Genomic DNA, 17,053 nt, shown 5'->3' with positions numbered 1-17,053 from the left:
TTAGGCTTACCCTGGCGGGACGTTTTTTTAACTGTGTAAATCTCTCTAGGACAAGGGGACTTTTATCAATATACTGTATTCCGTGTATTTACCCTCCAATGTGGCTATCATAATGAATTACAAATGCCTTGATGATCTGGACAAGGCTTCCGATTCAAGGCAAAGGTAAGAATCTCTGGATTATCTAATGTTAGTTAAATGTAGTAATGAATAAATTGGCTACATTTCTTTAAATGGACAATTCTGTAAACTGTCTTGTGCAAGTTTTAAATTGACATAATACCTGTTAGCAAAGGTGTCCGGTAGAGATGATGTGCAGGAGCATGCATGGATTTGTAGTTTTGCATTATGTCTACTTTAATGCTGATTAGCATTTTCAAATATGAGAGTAAATAGAGTCGAATATATGGATAAAAGTCACCTTGTCTGAGACAGATTTACATGGTTATCAAAATGTAACCCCAGGGTAAGCCTACAGGAAACACTGCCCTGGCCTCATAGACAACTTTTTAACTACTTACTACTTTTTTGCTACTTAGCAACTACTTAGTATGTTAGCTAACCCAAACCATTTTAGCTAACCCTTCCCCTAACCCAAACCCTTTAACCTAACTCCTAAACTTAACCCTAACCTTAACCCCTAGCCCAGCTAACATTAGCCAGCTAGCTAACGTTAGCCATCTAGCTAGAATTAGCAACATATCATACGTTTAGCAAACTCGTAACATATAGTACGAAAAGGGTGATGGCAATCCACAAATGAATACATACAATTTTAGTGTTGTGGATTAATGTACAGAATAAAACGAAATGCTATGAGACCAGGTTGACAAAATGAATGGTGGAAAAACGATGCTGTTCGATGCTAGGTTTTATGGGTATTATGGCACCTCCACTGTGGGGATCTATTAACCACTATGCTAAGTGTGCAAGCATTATTGTCTGGTATTTATTATGGCACAGAATAAACGCTATATGGAAAGGTGCTTGATATTGTGGAGAATAATTCCCCCTCTGTTTAAGGCATATGTGAAATTGAAACTAAAACGCAGACTGAAAACAACTGAAACAATCCATTCCGTGAAAAGATCTCCGCGAATACGCGGGTTTGACATCGCTCACCTTTTAATTAATAGGTTGTAGATTCAAAACAATTATAGACGACAAAAATGATGCGTAGAACGTGCGTGTTCACTATGGCTGTAGGTCTATGCATTGACATAACCACATTTTGCGCCACGGGTTATGGCGCATCTATTTCCAAAACTGGACCAATAAGTTTTGATGTTTTTGGAAATCTGATGCGTCTATGGGTTGAAGCGGGGATTCGATTAGTTCTACTATTTGGTTTATCGCTACTCACACTAGGATCGATTAAACCGGTATTGAAGCGCTGGTTAGCGGTGCACTGTTTCCTTGCCCCGGTCTACGAGACCGGGCAACTGATGCTGCATGGAAGTTCACCGGAGAGCCCGAATGGATCGTTGGGGGGTCCAAGTTTGTGGCTATTGTGTACCGCGGCAGCAGCTGCAGCAGCCCTGTTTTGGGAGAAAACCTTCCCTGACAGCAAAGAAGAAATTAACGGAAAAGAGAAGACGCAGAAGGCACGAGCGCTGTTCATGAGAGTCCTCTACTTCTACAGACCTGACACCCTCCTTTTGGTTGGAGCGTTTATATTCCTGGCACTGGCTGTCCTCTGTAAGTATTTTATTGTTTTGACAAAATGACTGAGTATTATATGATGATGATCATTATGATGATGATGGCGAGTATGATGAAGATGATGACGGTGGTGTGCGTTTTCAGGTGAAACGTTCATCCCATTCTATACAGGAAAAGTGATTGACATCTTGGCTTCCCAGTACAAGTGGAATGACTTTCTCACAGCTATCGTCCTCATGGGGCTCTACTCTTTGGGAAGGTAAGCAGATACACGAGAGAGCTTCCTATCTGTTTTTCACCACTAAGGCCTTCATCAATTTCGCACATTACATATTGTAGTTTGTGTAATGTATGTATGTAAAGGTTATTGAAATACACTGATTTCCCCGCTGCAAGTGAACATCAACATCAGATTGATTATTTCTACACTGCTGCAGTTTATGGTGTCTGTTTCAGCTCTTTCAGTGCAGGCTGTCGAGGAGGCCTCTTCATGTGTGCCATCAACAGCTTCACCTGCAGAATGAAAGTAGAGCTGTTTGGGGCCCTGGTGAAGCAGGAGATCAGCTTCTTTGAGACCATCAAGACAGGTAGAGACACGTTTATGATTACCCCAAACAAGAACTAATGATCAGTATGCAATCTGTTGTATTGCTGGAATGTGTGGCATCCTTGTTTGTTCATGAAATGACTGTAACTGGAATGCACTTCCGATTGAACTTCCTCTGTCTTCCGATGTGTGGCTGAATAACTGTTGAACACCCTATCAGTTGGTTCTTCTATGCTCCTTGGTTATTCGACGAAGTTGCAACAATTTACTTTCACCTCTGAACTCTCGTAGGTGACATCACGTCCAGGCTGTCCACAGACACCACTAAGATGGCCCGGACGTTGGCCCTGAATGTCAACGTCTTACTGAGGACCCTCATTAAGACCGTGGGTATGCTGTCGCTCATGATGAGCCTGTCCTGGAAGCTCACTCTGCTCATGCTGATGGAGACGCCCATCACCGGCCTGCTGCAAGGCGTCTATGACAACTATTACCTGGTATAGTACACTCTATCTAGAACCTAAAAGGGTTCTTTGGCTGTCCCCATAGGAGAACCCTTTGAAGAACCATTTTTGGTTCCAGGTAGAACCCTTTCAACATAGGGTTCTACATGGAATCCAATAGGGTTCTACCTGGAACCAAAAAGGGTTATCCTATGGGGACAGCCGTAGAACCCATTTGGAACCCTTTTTTCTAAGAGTGTACTGTTTATGTCCAGATCAGAAGGTCCTGAAATGATCTATTGGTCCCTGCAAACCCTGAAATAAATCCCTGAAATGATCTAATGCAGAAGGCCCTGACATTTTTGGTGTGAAAATACAGTACATGAGATGGTGACTGCTAAAAGTACTGGGTAACCTTATAAAATAAAGTCTAGTAAATGTTATTGTGGATTGACTGTTCCACAGAGGCTCTCTAAGGAGGTGCAGGACTCCATGGCCAGGGCGAACGAGGCAGCGGGAGAAACAGTAGCAGGAATCCGGACCGTGCGAAGCTTTAACACAGAGCGGAGTGAGGCTGCTCGTTATGACCACAGGTTGATGGACACCCACAATCTCAAAACCAGGCGGGACACCGTCAGGGCAGTGTACCTGCTCCTGAGAAGAGTGAGTATGCAGGGATACCCTGTCCCCTTAGGCTCAGAAGAGTTGAATGCTTCTGATGTGATCTTCATGTGATCTTCAGTGTACGTACTTATGTGTGTGTGTGTGTGTGTGTGTGTGTGTGTGTGTGCGTGCGTGCGTGTGTGTGTGTGTTAAAGCTAACAGCGCTGGTAATGCAGGTGGCCATGCTGTACTATGGCAGACTGTTTATCCAGCGAGGTCAGATGAGCACTGGGAACCTGGTCTCTTTCATCCTCTACCAGTCTAACCTGGGAGCCAACATCAGGGTAGGCAACTATGAGTGTGAGGGGATATGTTTGAGCGAGGCGAGGCACAGAATCACAAATCAAATATATTAACAAACCAATAGCAATATTGTCATTACATAGTACATAGTAATGGAAAAGTTTGATTAAAGAGGCAAGTAATACTAATGTTAGGGAATGAAAAAATAAACATGTTTAATGTCTGAGATACTGTTGTAAATGTTGTCTAACTAATGTTTATTGAGTTACGATTATACATCTGTATAATACATCTGCCCTCTGCCCTCTCCAGACTTTGATTTACATATTTGGCGACATGCTGAACTCGGTGGGGGCGGCTGGTAAGGTGTTTGAGTATCTGGACAGAGAGCCACAGGTCAGCACCAAGGGGACCCTCCAACCAGAGACCTTGACTGGACACGTCCACTTCCACAACCTCTCCTTCTCCTACCCCACCCGCCAGGAGCGCAAAGTACTGCAGGTAAAGCTCACCTGGGAGATGGGTGGCAAAGTTCCGGAAACATGAGAAAACCCTAACTGGCAGTTTTGCCATCACCACATTTTTGACTTCACATGTACCCATTGCTAAGGTAGTGTGTCATTGGCTCTCTGCTTGTCTTAGGGCTTCTCTCTGGAGCTGAGGCCGGGTCAGCTGACTGCTCTGGTGGGGCCGTCAGGGGGGGGGAAGAGCACCTGTGTCAGTCTGCTGGAGAGGTTCTATCAGCCTCAGCAGGGAGAGATCCTATTGGATGGACAACCACTGCACAGCTACCAGCACCACTACCTACACAGGAAGGTAGTATAGAAAGCTACCAGCACCACCACCAACACACCTGGACAGCAAAGTCATAAGACTATACCTACACAGATATTGACACATTTACATCTCTAGAGAAAGCATAGCAGTCAAGATAACCTACTTTACCGTGCCTGTATGGCTACCAACATCATAAACATTTTCGCTTGAGAAGAAATATAACATTGGTTTTGATTGGTGATTGGTTTTGCCCTATGATTGGTTTTGCCCTACCAGGTGGCCATGGTGGGCCAGGAACCTGTTCTATTCTCTGGGTCCATCAAGGACAACATTGCCTACGGCCTGGCAGACTGCTCTCTGGAGAGGGTGCAGGAAGCTGCTCGCAGAGCCAATGCCCACAGCTTCATCAGCCAACTGGAGAAGGGTTATGACACAGGTACACTGGCAAATAGGAATATTATATATATTACTAATGGATGACCACAAGGAGAGACTCGATAAATGTACTGTTTGTCCATCAATTAGATGTAGGAGAGCGAGGTGGCCAGATGTCCGGTGGTGAGAAGCAGCGTATTGCCATCGCCAGAGCTCTGATCAGAGAGCCACAGGTCCTCATCCTGGACGAGGTCACCAGCGCACTGGACACTGAGAGCGAACACATGGTACGGCATCCCTCCACACATAAACTAGAATGCTTTAGCCTTCCATCATTCAGACGCTCAATATGGTTAGTGCTAGCAGTTTCACGTACGTAGCTATAGCTAGCATTGACATTCTCAATAGGGTTAGCGCTAGCTAGCGGTTTCACTCAGATGTTCCCTCTGTCTCAGGTCCAGGAGGCCCTGGCTAGCTGCCCCTCCCAGACCCTGCTGGTGATTGCTCACAGGCTGAAGACCATCGAGAGGGCAGATCAGATCATTCTGATTGACCAGGGAAGTGTCCTGGAGCAGGGCACTCACCAGGAATTGATGGACAGGAAGGGGGGCTACTACAAACTAAGAGAGAGACTCTTCACAGAAGACGACACGTCACATTGACCAAAGAAATCCTACTGTTTGAACTGTAAATATTGATGTAATTTTCTCACTTTCACTCTGACCAATACTCACAACCTCCCAATATACTGTAAATTACATGTACATCAAAAATGTATTTAAATATTGAATATAGTTAGGTATATATTTTTTCTTCATAAGAGATGGACACTTCTGTTGGTGACATTTTATTATGTTGTATGACTCTAGGAGTGGTTTTTATTTTATTTTATTGTATTCTTACTATTCTTCTATTTCTTAATGTTCGATGTAGATATAGAAAGGCAATGAGTGACCCACATTATAAAACCATTTATGATGTTCTGGAGCAAAGGCCATTTATGTTGTCTAACCAAGGGAATAAATGATCTATTGAACATTTTAACCTCTCGCTAAACCACCTCTAATTTAATCTGACGCTTGTTTTACATTTCCAGTACACTTCCATACCCATTGTTGTGAATGCTTTTGTCATATAGTATAGTATTTTTGTAGTATAGTATCAGTGTGACAGACTTGTCTACAGCCATTTTGTGGCAAAGTGTAGCCTAAGCATTGGCTTAAAGATAAAATGTTTTCCAGTATTTTTATTGTGCATGAGTTTTTATGTACCTTTTGGGTGTTGTCTGGTCCACATGAGTGTATACATGAGCACATTTTGCTGTGTTACGGGCTGAATGTTATTTTACCACACAGAGCACAAAGTCCCTGGAGGCCAGTCCCTTGTTCATTGCCGATGTTTATGGCAGTTTTCCTGGCTGCACCACAACAAGATGTCAGCAATCCACCATCAGAGAACAATAACACAGACCTCAGGACAGATAATGGCAAACATTTTATCACCAGATATGCAACTAGTACACATCACCATGAAATGGCAGCAGTTAATTGTCATACCAATCTTCACTTTTTGTGCACATGCAGCACTAAATGTTTTACATTGAAGTTCTTTAGCAGACACTCTTATCCACATAGACTTACAGTAGTGAGTGCATAATTGTTTTTTTACTGGTCCCCCATGGGAATCAAACCCACGACCCTAGCTTTGCAAGCACCATGTCCTACCAACTGAGCCCCACAGGACCCCTGGTGCAGCCGTTCATCATTGACTGGTGCAGCCGTTCATCATCGAGTCATCCGAATCGTTAAATTAATCAAAGTATTGATAAGAATACGTTTTTTTTGTGTGTGTTTCGGGGCTGCTGCAATTTGAGCACAGGACATTTGTGAGACAACAGTCATGTGGCAACATTCATCAACTCAATTATTTTCTCACTAGAAGAAGTTTGCATTGTCAGTGAGACATATATAGTATCCTCTCCCGGTCTCTTTAGGTTTGCGACTTATCAACAACAATTCACCTACCCACCCTACAGATACCAACAAGGAGGGAGGGAAAGCACAAAGGGGAAATACCAGCGGACATCTCCTCTCAAGACCTGGCATCACAAAATGGCCGACAATAACTTGAGCTGTATCTGACATGGGTGAAGCGGAAATTGTGTAACCACTCCGTGCCGAATCAGTTGACTTAAGTGGATAAGAGTCTGCTAAATAACTTAAATTTAAAAATGTAGTGCTGCAGATGCACAAAAAGATTGGTATGACAATCGACTTTTGCCATTTCAGGGTGATGAGTACTAGTCGCAGATCTGGTGATAAAATGGTTGCAATTGCAATCACACCAAGTTGGAAAGTCCCTTCTGCCTTTGCTTTCACTTTCAATTTAGTACAATTCACCAAGCAAAACCAAGCCAAGCCGTGGATCTTGTGACTGTTATTGAGGCTTTGATACACTAAGCTGCTGTTTTATTGAACCTTTATTTAACTAGGCAAGTCTGACTTGCCTAGTTAATGTTTGGTGAGGCTAGCGGAACGCATCACCAATATCCAATGGTATAGAGTGGCGCGAATTACAAATACCTAAAAAATGCAAAAACTTCCATTTTTCAAACATATGACTATTTTACACCATTTTAAAGACAAGACTCTCCTTTATCTAACCACATTGTCCGATTTCAAAAAGGCTTTACCACGAAAGCAAAACATTAGATTATGTCAGGAGAGTACCCTCCCAAAAATAATCACACAGCCATTTTCAAAGCAAGCATATATGTCACAAAAACCAAAACCACAGCTAAATGCAGCACTAACCTTTGATGATCTTCATCAGATGACACTCCTAGGACATTATGTTATACAATACATGCATGTTTTGTTCAATCAAGTTCATATTTCTATCAAAAAAACAGCTTTTTACATTAGCATGTTTTGTTCAGAACTAGCATACCCACCGAAAACTTCCGGTGAATTTATTAAATTACTCATGATAAACGTTGACAAAAAACATAACAACTATTTTAAGAATTATAGATACAGAACTCCTTTATGCAATCGCGGTGTCCGATTTTAAAATAGCTTTTCGGTGAAAGCACATTTTGCAATATTCTGAGTAGATAGCCCGGCCATCATGGCTAGCTATTTTGACACCCACCAAGTTTGGCACTCACCAAACTTAGATTTACTATAAGAAAAATTGGATTACCTTTGCTGTTCTTCGTCAGAATGCACTCCCAGGACTTCTACTTCAACAACCAATGTTGTTTTGGTTCCAAATAATCCATAGTTATATACAAATAGCTCCGTTTTGTTCGTGCGTTCAAGTCACTATCCGAAGGGTGACGCGCCGGCGCGTTTCGTGACAAAACATTTCAAAATATTCCATTACCGTACTTCGAAGCATGTCAAACGCTGTTTAAAATCAATTTTTATGCAATTTTTCTCGTAAAATAGCAATAATATTCCAACCGGGAGACGTTGTATCCGTTCAAACGCTGAAAGTAAAACATGGAGTCGTCACATGCACGCGCGCACCAGTGCCATTGTTCTCAGAAGGACCACTCATCAAAACCCCTGCTGTTTTTCGCCCAGAGACTGCAGAGCTATCATTCAACGTTCTGGCGCCTTCCTAGAGCCAATGAAAGCCTTAGAAAATGTCACGTTACAGCAGAGATCCTGTATTTTTGATAAAGAGGCTATAGAAGGACAAGAAATGGTCAGACAGGGCACTTCCCATATAGAATCTTCTCAGATTTTGGCCTGCCATATGAGTTCTGTTATACTCACAGACACCATTCAAACAGTTTTAGAAACTTTAGGGTGTTTACTATCCAAATCTACTAATTATATGCATATTCTAGTTTCTGGGCAGGAGTAATAACCAGATTAAATCGGGCACGTTTTTTATCCGGCCGTGAAAATACTGCCCCCTATCCCTAACTTAAGAACAAATTCTTATTTACAATGAAGGCCTAGAAACAGTGGGTTAACTGCCTTGTTCAGGGGCAGAACGACAGATTTAAGGTAGTGTAATAAGAACTTTACATGACCAAAAGTATGTGGACACCTGCTCGTCGAACATCTCATTCCAAAATCATGGGCATTAATATGGAGTTAGTCCCCCCTTTGCTGCTATAACAGCCTCCACTCTTCTGTGAACACTTTCCACTAGATGTTGGAACATTGCTGCAAGGACTTGCTTCCTTTCAGCCCCAAGAGCATTAGTGAGGTTGGGCACTGATGTTGGATGATTAGGCCTAGTTCGCATTCGGCGTTCCAATTCATCCCAAAGGTGTTCGATGGCGTTGAGGTCAGGGCTCTGTGCAGGCCAGTTAAGTTCTTCCACACCGATCTCGACAAACCATTTCTGTATGGACCTTGCTTTGAGCACGGGGGCATTGTCATGCTGAAACAGGAAAGGGCCTTCCCCAAATTCTTGCCACAAAGTTGGAAGCACAGAATCGTCTAGAATGTCATTGTATGCTGTAGTGTTAAGATTCTCCTTCACTGGAACTAAGAGGCCTAGCCCAAACCATGATAAACAGCCCCAGACCATTATTCCTCCTCCACCCAACTTTACAGTTGGCACAATGCATTGGGGCAGGTAGCGTTCTCCTGGCATCCGCCAAACCCAGATTTATCTGTTGGACTGCCAGATGGTGAAACGTGATTCATCACTCCAGAGAACGCGTTTTTTACTGCTCCAGAGTCCAATGGCGGCTAGCTTTACAACACTCCAGCCGATGCTTGACATTGCTCATGGTGATCTTAGGCTTGTGTGCAGTTACTCGGCCAAGGAAACCCATTTCATGAAGCTCCCTACGAACAGTTCTTGTGCTGACATTGCTTCCATAGGCAGTTTGGAACTCAGTTGGGAGTGTTGCAACCGAGGACAGACAATTTTTATGCGCTATGCACTTGAACACTCGGAGGTCCCGTTCTGTGAGCTTGTGTGGCTTACCACTTCGTGGCTGAGCCGTTGTTGCTCCTAATCCACTAATATGAATGGGCGTCCACATACTTTGTATATATAGTGTTGTTGCAAAGTTGCTAATTAAATAAAATGCTAAAGTTAACCGTGATGAGATTCAAACATGCAACCTTTGCATTGCTAGATGTTATACCAATCTCCTTTCTTTTTTCCTTAAGTAACCTACTGTCCATGCCAAGCTTAACATATCATACTATACTGAACAAAAATATAAACCCCATGTTTCATGAGCTGAAATGTAAAAAGAAAATGAAATTGTCCATATGCACAAGAAGGTTATTTCTCAAAAATGTTGTGCACAAATTTGTTTGCATCCATTTTAGTGAGCATATCTCTTTTGCCAAGATAATCCATCCACCTGACAGGTGTAGCATATCAAGAAGCTGATTAAACAGTATGATCAATACACAGGCGCACTTTGTGCTGTGGACAATAAAATGGCACTCTAAAACTTGCAGTTTTGTCACACAGCACAATGCCAGATGTCTCAAGTTGCAGGAATGTCCACCAGAGCTGTTGCCAGAGAACTGAATGTTCATTTCGATACCATAAGCCGGCTCCAACGTCATTTAAGAGAATTTGGCAGTACATCCAACCGGCATCACAACCGTAGGCCACGTGTATGGATGCTGATGTCAACGTTGTGAACCGAGTACCCCATGGTGGCGGTGGGGTTATGGTATGGGCAGGCATAAGCTACAGACAATGAACACAATTGCATTTGATCTACGGCAACTTGAATGCACAGAGATACCGTGACGAGATCCTGAGGCTCGTTGTTGTGCCATTCATCTGCCTTCATCACCTCATGCTGCAAGGATCTGTACACAATTCCTGGAAATTGAAAATGTCACAGATCTTCAATGGTCTACATACTCATAAGACATATCACCCGTTGAGCATGTTTGGGATGCTCTGGATCAACAGCGTATTCCATTTCATGCCAATATCTAGCAACTTCACATAGTCATTGAAGAGGAGTGGAACAACATTCCACAGGCCACAATCAACAGCCTGATAAACTCTATGCGAAGGAGATGTGTCACGCTGCATGAGGAAAATTATGGTCACACCAGATACTGACTGGACTGGCTTTCTGATCCAGCCCCTAACTTTTATTTTAAGGTATCTGTGACCAGCAGATGCATATCTGTAAATCCATAGATTAGGGCCTAATGAATTTATTTAAACTGACAGATTTTCTTATTTGAACTGTAACAGAGGATGGCGCCGGAGAGGATGGCTGCCGCTTTATTGGCTCTTAACCAACCGTGCTATTTTGTTTGTTTTTTTTGTATTGTTTGTAACTTATTTTGTACATAAAGTTGCTGCTACCGTCTCTTATGACCGAAAACAGCTTCTGGACATCAGAACAGAGATTACTCACCTCGAATTGGACTAATAATTTTTCTTTAACGAGTCGGACGGGAAAGATATACTCCAAACACCCATACAGGCCTTCATCCCTGCCAAGCTTCCTGCCATCCAGGACCTCTATACCAGGCGATGTCAGAGGAAGGCGCTAAAAGTTGTCAAAGACTCCAGTCACCCTAGTCATAGACTGTTCTCTCAGCTACCGCACGGCAAGCAGTACCGGAGCACCAAGTCTAGGTCCAAGAGGCTTCTAAACAGCTTCTACCCCCAAGCCATAAGACTCCTGAACATCTAATCAAATGGCTACCCAGACTTTTGTAAAATATAATACGTTTTGGTCTGAGACCAGGTTGGGACACAATAGGCTGCATTAGATTAAATGTCCAAAATTATAGGTCCCAAATTTTTGCCACATTCGATAAAGATGAGAAAAACAGACTTCATAAAATAAATAATATAAATACTGAGCTACAGTTGAAGTCGGAAGTTTACATACACTTAGGCTGGAGTCATTAAAACTCGTTTTTCAACCACTCCCCAAATTTCTTGTAAACAAACTATAGTTTTGGAAAGTCGGTTAGGACATCTACTTTGTGAATGACAAGTCATTTTTCCAACAATTGTTTACAGACAGATTATTTCAGTTATAATTCACTGTATCACAATTCCAGTGGGTCAGAAGTTTACATACACTATGTTGACTGTGCCTTCAAACAGCTTGGAAAATTTCAGAAAACGATGTCATGGCTTTAGAAGCTTCTGATAGGCTAATTGACATAATTGGAGGTGTACCTGTGGATGTATTTCAAGGCCAACCTTCAAACTCAGTGCCTCTTTGCTTGACATCATGAGAAAATCAAAGGAAACCAGCCAAGACCTCAGAAAAAGAATTGTAGACCTCCACAAGTCTGGTTCATCCTTGGGAGCAATTTCCAAACGCCTGAAGGTACCACGTTTATCTGTACAAACAATAGTACGCAAGTATAAACACCATGGGACCACGCAGCCGTCATACCGCTCAGGAACGAGACGCATTCTGTCTCCTAGAGATTAACGGACTTTGGTTCAAAAAGTGGAAATCAATCCCAGAACAACAGCAAAGGACCTTCTAAAGATGCTGGTGGAAACAGGTGCAGAAGTATCTATATCCACAGTAAAACGAGTTCTATATCGACAATACCTGAAAGGCCGTTCAGCAAGGAAGAAGAAGCCACTGATCCTAAACCGCCATAAAAAAAGACAGATTACGGTTTGCAACTGCACATGGGGACAAAGATCGTACTTTTTGGAGAAATGTCCTCTGGTCTGATGAAACAAAAATATAACTGTTTGGCCATAATGACCATCATTATGTTTGGAGGAAATTGGGGGAGGCTTGCAAGCCGAAGAACACCATCCCAACCGTGAAGCACGGGGGTGGCAGCATCATGTTCTGGGGGTGCTTTGCTGTAGGAGGGACTGGTGCACTTCACAAAATAGATAGCATCATGAGGGAAAAAAATTATGTGGATATATTGAAGCAACACCTCAAGACATCAGTCAGGAAGTTAAAGCTTGGTCGCAAATGGGTCTTCCAAATGGACAATGACCGCAAGCATACTTCCAAAGTTGTGGCAAAATACCTTAAGGACAACAAAGTCAAGGTATTGGAGTGGCCATCACAAAGCCCTGACCTCAATCACATAGAAAATTGTGGGCAGAACTGAAAAAGCTTGTGCGAGCAAGGAGGCCTACAAACCTGACTCAGTTACACCAGCTCTGTCAGGAGGAATGGGCCAAAATTCACTCATATTATTGTGGGAAGCTTGTGGAAGGCTACCCGAAACGTTTGACCCAAGTTTAACAATTTAAAGGCAATGCTACCAAATACTAATTGAGTGTATGTAAACTTCTGACCCACTGGGAATGTGATGAAAGAAATAAAAGCTGAACTAAAGCATTCTCTCTACTATTATTCTGACATTTCACATTCTTAAAATAAAGTGGTGATCCTGACTGACCTAAGACAGGGAATTGTTACTAGGATTAAATGTCAGGAATTGTGAAACACTGAGTTTAAATGTATTTGTTTAAGGTGTATGTAAACTTCCGACTTCAACTGTATATTGCATGCTCAATTTTCTTTTTATTATATTATTTTATACTAATACAATTGCTCGGATAAATAGATTTTGTTAAGAGTGATACTTTTTTGTGTATATATATTTGTTGTAATTATTGGTAACCCTGTTTTCAATACCTCAATACCTCACCTTGCAAGGACAACAGCACTGAGCCTTTTTCTAAAATGTTGCACTATATTCTTTTCTACCTTTTCTTTTGTATCAGAAAAAGGAAATATTTGATTAAAACAGAAGGGCAGTGAGTGGCCCACGCTATCTATTGTTCTTCGGTGACCCCAGTTGACTGTAAACCATTTATGGAGCAAAGGTCTATTAAGTTGCCTATCATAGAGAAGAAGTTAGTTAAGTATCAGTAAGATGTATGTGTAGCCTTAGCATTGACCTACACTAGAGATCAACTTTATTGCCTGTATATTTGTTGTGTGTGAGATTTTGATGCTATGTATTGGCGATTTAGAGGCTTTGAAGCCACCGGTTGGCCATATTGACACTCTCCAGTAGGAGAAGTCCTCCATAGGAATGAATGGAATTCTACAGTATTTCAATTCAATGTTTCAAGGACTCATAACAAACTGTTATGAGTAACCAATTTGCGGACACAGAGGATATGGCACACACCAAACCAAACTAGGTAGATGATCTAAGAGATCTTCCTGTTTGGCCAGGGTTCATGTAAGGATGACACTTAATGGTTGCCCTGTGTTAAAGACAATGGTGGAAAAAGTAAAAATATAGATGACTTCATTGAAAATGACTCAAGTAAAAATTTAAGTCACCCAATAAACACAACTTGAGTTAAAGTTGAGTTAAAGTTTTAAAGTATTTGGTTTTAAATATACTAAAGTATTAAAAGTACAAGTAAAGTATAAATATTTTCACATTCCTTATATTAAGCGAACCAGACGGCACGGTTTTCTTGTTTTTAAAATGTATGGGTAGCCAGTGGCACAATACTCAGACGTCATTTACAAACAAAACATTTATGTTTATGAATCAGCGAGATCAGAGGCAGTAGGGATGACGAGGGATGTTCTTTTGATTAGTGTGTGAATTTGACAATTTTTCTGTCCTGCTAAGAATTCGAAATGTAACAACTACTTTTGGGTGACAGGGAAAATGTATTGAGTAAAAAGTACATTATTTTCTTTAGGAATGTAGTGGAGTAAAAGTAAAAGTTGTCATAAATATAAATAGTAAAATAAAGTACAGAGTACAAATACCTCAAAAACGACTTAAGTAATACCTTAAAGTATTTTCCTTAAGTACTTTACACCACTGGTTAAAGCTTCAATAACCTAGATAGTCTAGACTGGACCATTTCACTGAATTTGTTGTACCTGCAGCAGTTGCAATTAATAAAATTAATTTCAGTAACCAAGATACAGCAATTGAAAAGGCTTTCCAGTGTAGGATATCACCATGATATCATATCATAATTTTTCTTAAAAACTGCATTGTTGGTTAAGGGATTGTAAGCATTTCACTGTTGTATTCGGTGCATGTGACAAATAGCATTTGATTTGATTTGATATAGTGGACCTAGCAGTATTCTGACTAAGACACAGTGGTATTATGCATTATTTTGGATTTGATAGCAGCCTTTTCCACCTCCTGAGAGGACAGAACTTAGCATTACATGCTTGGGGGGTGTGTCAGGTAAACTCCCGGTGTGTTGTTGTGAACCCCCTAGATTTCCCTGAGGACAGCACATGTTTATTGGCCCTTATTGGTTCATAATCTTACAAGATGACGCGTGTGTGTGTGTGTGTGTGTGTGTGTGTGTGTGTGTGTGTGTGTGTGTGTGTGTGTGTGTGTGTGTGTGTGTGTGTGTGTGTGTGTGTGTGTAGGACTTTGTCTTTGTTCTTTGCAGTGTATCACATGAGAGAGACTGAGGATGTTGCTGACCTGTACCACCACTTGTACAATGAGAAAAAGTGAATCTGGCCCATTCTAACTATATTCAGAGTCACATCAATACCATACATCATAAACATAAACATAGTCATAAACATAGTCAAATAAGTATGTAAAATAATATGTTTCATGGAGTCGTGACCTTCTTTCAGGAAAAATCAATAAAATATATATTTTTAGAGAACTGTCACTGTCATTTTTTTAAACATTGTGGTTATGAGTATAAGACAATTATTTTCTTTCAAATATTCTGAATAGAAAATCTTTCAAATTGTCTTTCCAAAAAATATATTCACACATATAATTAGTTTACTCCTGCCACAGAACTTTCTTTTGTGTTTTACAATAAATTCCTGTTTGATCTTACAAATATTTCGAGAAAACAGGGCTGACATGAAATGTGAGCTCCCCAAGAGGTCTAATACCCGGTTCATATTACTGAGCTGAACCAAACCGAGATGAGCCGAGGTGAACTGCGCTGGCCTAATTAAGCATCTGGTTAACGCATCCACATAGTTGCTGGATCCATGCTGAAAAGGACCATGTGAAAAGAAAATATCTGAGCCAACGAAGTACAGTTCAGGTCAGCACGATAGTGTGAAAAGGATAAGTGACACAGGCAAAGCCATAGATTTATGAGAATTGATGTTATGGTTCTGATAGAGTACAGTATACGTTTTCTAGCTCCTGTGGCGTACACGCTTCTGACCTTTAACAGAGTATCCTAGTTTTCATTAAAGATTGGAATCTGGCATGAACAATAACAAGAACATGGACACTAGTTGAGCAGGGTCGACAGATACTGCAGATGAGGAATCAACTATTCTTACAGTAAACTGATCCGACATAAGTGAGTAAAGACTCCCAAGACTCAGCTGCTGTTCATGGCAGATAAAGGCTCTCCTTTATCTCCTATTTTCTCCTTTACATTCCTCAAAATACTCCACACTGTTCCATATCTAGTTATATTTGATTATTACTTATATTTTTTTACTTTCTATTTATTCAATACAGTTTTGGGGACTACAATGTTTGTAGAGTAAGCTGAGTTCTTTAGCTGAGATGGACATTTCCATCCTCATATCAATCTGCCTGGCAGTGCCATCATGTGATTGTCAGCCACCAATTACATCCATAAAATGGTGCTCAATGAGTCTAATGGAAAAAGAAAGCACACATTAAAATATGAAAGAAGCTTCAACTGGTTAAATCTGAAGCATTTCATGTTATCTTATAAAAATAGTTGAACTTGCACAGCTGTATAACTCCAACTTTCTAAATCAAGCCTCACATAAAGCAAGAGTTAGAGGCGGGTCTGGTCTACATGTCTGTACATGTTTCTTATTTTACCACACAGAGCACAAAGTCTTGTAAAGTCCCTGGAGGCCCGTCCTTTGTTCTTCGCCAATGTTTTTGGCAGTTTGCCTGTCTGCACCAAAAGCCACAACAACATGTCAGTACTACACCACCCCCTCCCGGAGAACAATACCATATCGATATAGACCTTAAGCGATACTGGCAACCATTTTGTGACCAGATCTGCGACTAGTGCACATCACCGTGAAATGGCGGCAGTCGAGTCTCACACCAATATTGAGCATTTCCTTTTAAGAATCCTTAACACTGATCTGGAAAACACCGTGCTTGTGTCTTGCAGGTGTTTTGAAGTATTGACTTGGTCAGTGTCTTGTTGAGAGTCTCTGCTCACCTTTACTTTTTGGGCATCTGCAGCGCTGGTGCAGGCAGACATTCATCATCAAGTCTTCCAAATCATTAATCATCAATGCCGAATCAGTTGGCTTGCAGTCACACTCAGTTATGTATGTAAACCCTGGATTGCTGATGCTATGTATTGGCCATTGAGAGGCTTTGAAGCCACCGGTCGGCCATATTGGCACTCCCCAGTAGCAGCAGTCCTCCATAGGAATGAATGGAATTCTACA

The 17,053-nt window shown here is 41.4% G+C and overlaps 1 protein-coding gene across 1 annotated transcript; it reads left to right on the top strand.

Annotated features, from left to right (window-relative positions):
- Positions 1–278: 278 nt before the first annotated feature.
- Positions 279–5,953, top strand: LOC115175914 (antigen peptide transporter 2). Its single transcript, XM_029735559.1, has 11 exons — positions 279–1,698; positions 1,807–1,921; positions 2,119–2,249; positions 2,501–2,706; positions 3,118–3,315; positions 3,471–3,599; positions 3,871–4,059; positions 4,201–4,374; positions 4,612–4,771; positions 4,861–4,997; positions 5,166–5,953. The coding sequence occupies exons 1-11, from the start codon at positions 1,170–1,172 to the stop codon at positions 5,370–5,372; spliced, it is 2,175 nt and encodes a 724-aa protein (XP_029591419.1). The 5' UTR covers positions 279–1,169; the 3' UTR covers positions 5,373–5,953.
- The last annotated feature ends 11,100 nt before the right edge of the window (positions 5,954–17,053 follow it).

This window comes from Salmo trutta, chromosome 36, assembly GCF_901001165.1.
Source record: "Salmo trutta chromosome 36, fSalTru1.1, whole genome shotgun sequence".
Lineage (NCBI taxonomy): Eukaryota > Metazoa > Chordata > Actinopteri > Salmoniformes > Salmonidae > Salmo > Salmo trutta.
Note: the sequence above shows the minus strand (reverse complement) of the source record. Positions and strands in the feature narration are given on the sequence as shown.